Source organism: Apostichopus japonicus, chromosome 9 (assembly GCF_037975245.1).
Source record: "Apostichopus japonicus isolate 1M-3 chromosome 9, ASM3797524v1, whole genome shotgun sequence".
Lineage (NCBI taxonomy): Eukaryota > Metazoa > Echinodermata > Holothuroidea > Aspidochirotida > Stichopodidae > Apostichopus > Apostichopus japonicus.
In genome coordinates, this window is record NC_092569.1 from 19,103,022 (window position 1) to 19,108,837 (window position 5,816).

At 36.2% G+C, this 5,816-nt stretch overlaps 1 protein-coding gene across 1 annotated transcript; it reads right to left on the reverse strand.

The window, feature by feature from the left end:
* Nucleotides 1–890: 890 nt before the first annotated feature.
* LOC139973513 (uncharacterized) lies at nt 891–4,886 on the reverse strand. The gene is made up of 2 exons (XM_071980246.1): nt 4,139–4,886; nt 891–2,435 (listed from the first exon to the last, which is right to left on the reverse strand). Exons 1-2 carry the CDS (start codon nt 4,872–4,874, stop codon nt 2,155–2,157), a joined length of 1,017 nt encoding a protein of 338 aa, XP_071836347.1. The 5' UTR covers nt 4,875–4,886; the 3' UTR covers nt 891–2,154.
* Nucleotides 4,887–5,816: the final 930 nt, after the last annotated feature.

The following is a 5,816-nucleotide window of genomic DNA, read 5'->3' on the forward strand; positions in this document are numbered from 1 at the left end:
CTCCCTCCCAGATTTTAACTTGTTCTTCCGCGTTGGAGATATTGTTTTCTATCTGCATTTCTTCCAGATTCTGACCCATCTCGACTTGCTGCCTTTTTAGCTTGCGTATTTCTAGCGCTACGTCTTCCCCCCCCCTCCCCCTCCCTAGACGATTTAACTTTCACCTTCGCTTCCCTCAGTTTCAATGAAGATGATGCGCTACTTCGACTAGACTTTTCTTCGGAAATATTGTCACCATATTTCGACGCACACGATGCCTTCTCTGCCAATACATCCATCCATTCTGCGACTCTCGCACAAAACTCCTTGTAGTTGGCTTCTTGGGCCTCAAACTTACAACAAGCATCCTCAGCTGCGGCTCCTTGTGTTAAACTGCAATACTCATTGAATCTGTCGTCATAAGAACTTAAAAGGGTCTTTAGCATTTCAAATATTTTAATAGCAATTTTCGTAATAGCATGCATCTGTCTATATTTTATCGATTAATAACCATGTATCGCTTTGACCAGTTTAATGTGTGTTAATTTTATCACTGGGACTATTACTTGATCAATCACTATATTGTTTATTATTCCTTCACGGTATTATTCGGATATTATAAAGTTATTGTTCTGATCAAAACCGTGTATTTGTTATTTTGATAAATGATCATATCGGCTTGATCTGTGTTTAGTCATCTATTGTCCTAATAATCAATATTGTATTATGTTTATTGATCTATATTTGTATTCAAAATTAAAAGTTGAGGTCTACGTAACTCGTAATATATAACAAAACGTGGAGGGGGGCTGGAGAAAATCAATGACAACGATACTTTACATCAAATGACACCAAGTATATACCATTGTTAATTGCAAATAACATCAATTTCTTTATTACTGTTGTTGCATTTTTATCACAATGGTAACAAGGAACAAAAAACGAAACTTATATACGACACAAAATTCAAAATTAACGTAGAATCAACGTCAAGATCACTTAAACGAGTCTAAAAGCTTCGCTTTCAAACGATCTGTTCATCCAATATATTTCTGCAGTTCTTCACAATGAGTCTGATATTTCTACATTAATATTTTCAAATGAATTATAGTTCATATATTTCCTAAAACGAAGTAGAGGCAAAGTGTACGTCTGGTCGGAAATTAAAAGAAACATTTGTTCACCCTACCGTACCGTAATTTGTCAAAAACCTCCGTTTTATTTAAAGTTGTTTTGACATGTTAGATCAAAATATTAAATTTCAGCTCTTCCCAAAATATCCATTATCAAATGGAAGATTGAGCTCGCCCTCACAAAATGTATGACACCAGTTTGGTTTTTAATAACCAGACGTTATAATGAGAAGAATGAACAAGTAAATTAAAGAAAACAAAAGTTTACTATAGAATCGTACACCAATTTTTTACAAAAAACTGTTAACTGAAAACCATTAATTGGCTATCCAGAAGAATAGAATCAATAAAACTCATATACAAGACAATAGACATTGCCTTCAAATGAAAAAAAGTAGACACTGGTTATTCAGCTGTTTATTAAACTTCCCATCACGCTTCATTCCTCTAAGAAGCTAATGTTGCATACTATACTTTACGAAAGAAACACTGATTGAAAATTAAAAAAAAGTTTATAAAACATTTACAAAAAAAAGCCTACGTAACCGCACGAGTAGTTCATGAACTCTATAATTCTGTGTTATATATATTTTCATATAAACCTTTAACTAAGAAACCATAAGTTTGGCTAAGATTCCCTCCTCGTTTTATTGTGGCATTTTCGTACCCATTTTGCTGTCAATTTAGTTTCCCGTGTTCTTAAAATGTATCGAAAAAGGAAGACGTCGTCTTCCTCTTGTTTATGGGCAATTGCGAAGAGGGGAACATACATAGGCTAACCTACATTAAATCAGGGTTGCTGGATTTTAGATTACATGCAACATTTCCGGGAAGCAAAGAACAGTATCTAGCGCAAGAAAAGTTCACATCACTGAAATAAGTTGAATTAATTGCACCTATTTTACAGCAGAGTTGAAATATATGTAGTCATTATATATAATGATTTTGATTGTCCAATGTATAAACCATTATTAAATTTTACTTTAGTAAAGGAATATACAATTTAGTCGGTTTTAAGTATTGGGGATAGAAATCAGCCGTGTTATGCAAACCTGTGTATTAAGAGCATTATGTTTTGACCTGCCCCCAGCACCGGCTGATCTTCCATTCTGTCAGTAAAGGTTTCTGCGCTTTCTGAGTATATTTCTCTCGTTAAAGCATCTGTGATAAGTTCGTCATGAAGAACTCTGTGGCTACTTCTATTGGATGAAAGCGCCTGCTGCACTATTTTCACCGCATTGCTTTTCGCGTAATCTATGAACAGTAACAGTGCGCCACGCTTCATTTTCTTCATCAGTTGATCAACTGTCAATTTCATCTTTTCTGTATATGGAGAGAGCACACAATAAACCATTTAAAACCATTTTATATAGCTTTCATTGTCAGAAATACAGAAACATCGAAGACGTAAAAGGCAATAACAAAGAATGGGGGAAAAGTGGCATACAACCTGACTTTGGTGATAGTTTCCAAACCAGTTTAATTTCGCAGATTCTAAGGACGTCCAGAGTTGCCTTGATTTACTTGTTTTAATTTCCTCTCTTGAAATTTATCCATATAAGGCGTCGAAATTTTAGGCAGAGGTTGAAAGTTTGGTTAAGTTGATTTTGATTTTATTCCCTCTTCGTTGACTATTTCTTGCAAGGTTAGAATTGTTAGCGTTCTCATAGAACACTGGCTAAAACCCAGTGAAATATTACAAAAGTACACAGTATTACAGAAGTCCACATCAACCAACATGGTTAATATAGCACCCAATGTACACTGCTTGGCCAGTTTGTACTGTGAATGAGAGACAACCGTTAATCAGTGTTAACTAAAAGTGTGTTATAACGCCGTAACATGTTAGACCTGTCAGTAGATGTTACACGTTGGACAAATTAATAACAGACGAATTCACTATACTCGAGGCTTTTTCAAGTAATGACTGGTGGTTATGATTATCAACAACTCTCCCTCTGTATGTTTGTAAAGATGGTTCACATTTTCAGATGTTAATCGTTTTGCAATAAACTGTCATCCACTTTATGTTAAAATGTGGACGAAATTATTGGCGAAACCTTTAGAGTATAGTCTGGTTAGTCCAGTCGATCATTGTGCATAGGATTGTGTGTTTAGTATTTGCTGTTTGTAAGTCCTTCTCAGTAGCAACTGGTTATAAATGAAACACACATGTTAAGAAATTATACAACACATCAGTTTTAACTGATAAACGGGTACCCACCGTAACCAGATTTAACTGATAAAGTCATGGCAATCGGCTATTTATAAGTCCCGATAAAACTAGATACTGTGATGTTATCGCTTGGTTCGACTTTCGATGAATCAGCTAAATCACTTGTTGCTTTGATGTCACATTGTATTGATAAATCCTCGTTGTAGACAATAACTCCTAAGATTGTATTTTAATTTTTATGGCAGTATTCTATATTCTGTTCCCATGCAGAAACACATGGTGCTCTTAGTTAACGTAGTACAAAGCAACTGAAAATCATCGTCCGTCTTCGCTTTGCTTCGGTGCATATTTTGGGACAGCACGATCCCTATGACATTCTATGTATTAATTCAGCTCTGGAGGTATGACAGTTATTTTACAACATGGTTTGGATGTTAAATGTTAGATATATATGATGGCCCACTTACTTTACAAGTGGAATTTGAAGTTGAAATTATACGATGATGTAATTAACGCACAGTTTTAAGCTAATTTTTACGGGTAATACATGTTTCCGGGGTTGTAGAGACCAGGCATATGATAAAGGTGCACTTTTTGAGAATTTGCTACAACATAATTTCCAAGACAGAAGAAGAAGTAAATAACAATATTTCAAAATGTTGTGTTTTCGGGGCTGTCCCCTCGAACCCGTTGCATTATATTTTTTGGGCTACTTAGCGGCCCTCATACCTCAAGAAGTACCATAACATCTTTCACATCTCCCTCCTATTTTCTCATTCAACCCACAAATGCACCATTTGAAAGAATTCTAGTGATAGTATATGAATCTTAAAGACTGCATACTACTTACCTGCCGACGAGGCTACCGTTGATAGGGACTTTATCATGGTAATGATATCCGCCTCATTAATAATTCCGAAACTCTTAACTTTGAAAAATGCCCGTGGATAAAGGCTGGAGCACATGTCAAATTTTGCCCATTCTGTTTCTGGCATCCAAGACTGGTATTCACAAGACAACTGCTGTTTCATATCTTCCCAAGTGTGACGCCAGTCATCATATTTATCAAGGACGCAAACCTTTGTCGTCAGGGTTCCATAACATCCCACTGTCCTCAGAAATATGCACAGCCCAAGAGCGTCAATATTTGGACCTCCACCCACACAACAGACGATTGGTTGTTCTTTCAGCTTCTCGAGGGATTCCATATGTTCAGGAGTGTAAGCTTTCATCAGAGCAGCATACACTAAGTGAACATGTCGTGGGAGGTACGTGTACGTATACGTCCATCGCATTAGTTTGTCAGAGTAATCCGGCCTATCCGAAAACCGATTTGACATGTCATTCGTGTACGTCTCCCTCATGACCTCTCTCATGTTGCGGCTATTCGAAAATGTTGCTGCTTCATCTTGATTTGAATACTTGTCAAACGTTGCAACGATCGCATCAAACAAGATACAAATATCTTCATTAAACTGCCAATGGTCATCGTTGTTTCCAGCCATAATTCTCAGTTTACTTTTATTGTACCGATATGCAATCTGGTTCACCCTTTTGTGATACATACTGGAGCGATGGAATGACATATGCCGCTACAACTGTAAGCTATATAGGCCTACAACCAGGCGCAATAAACAGACATGACGCAATATGTTATATTTAGTAAGTTACTATGTTTGGTAGTGACTTAATTTATAACTGGTAGCTTTTGACTGATAAACATACGTCAACATACGTCTTGGCTTTTAAGAGTATCGGTCTAGTACGGATGTGCAGGTTGGGTTTGCTATGCTTAAGAAACTCGTTTATATATATATATATATATATATATATATATATATATATATATATATATATATATAACTATCAAAATACTCGTACATTAATACCATTTGTAAGAAATTGAACGAGTTTCTTAAGCATAGCAAAACCAACCTGTACATTCGTACTAGACCGATACACTAAAAAGCCAAGACAATTGACTAACATGAGTGCCCATTACGTGCGTCATAGAAGCATCTGTCATAAATAAGCAGCTAGGCCTATCGTAGTGTCTCAAACAATTAAAAATAAATCATCTGCAAAAATACCTATATATGAAGATAGCTTGGCATTTGTTACATTAGGGCTCCCCTATTACCAGACATGTACTATACAGTAGCTAGGTGTGCGCGAGTCCTAGCCCTATACAGTTACTGTACCTCACTGCTACTTTGAACAACTACTCGGTCGATTAAAGTCTCAGTACTTGTTTGCCAAAATTTAACTTCGATCTTTCCAGCTTACTGCACTAAAAGCTCAGTGAAAAACGACACCGTTTATTGCAAGTTTCATATCAATATTCATTATGTTTATTGAGTTATATGTCGTTAAAAATTGTTGAATAAAATTCGCCAGATTTGTTAACGAATCCGTAGATTCTACAAACTATCAAAGTTTGCAACAGATCATGCGCCTATCAAATCTCTGTGTTTTGTTGACGACCGTTAGGCCTAGGACTACTTTCATTTTCGTGGCTCGCCTGTCTT

What these genes read in the sequence shown, in the direction of transcription:
- LOC139973513 (XM_071980246.1), bottom strand. Translation starts at nt 4,874, where the DNA reads ATGTCATTCCATCGCTCCAGTATGTATCACAAAAGGGTGAACCAGATT. An exon ending in AACGGTAGCCTCGTCGGCAG is followed by an intron (nt 2,436 to 4,138) that starts GTAAGTAGTATG and finishes CTCCATATACAG; the next exon opens with AAAAGATGAAATTGACAGTT.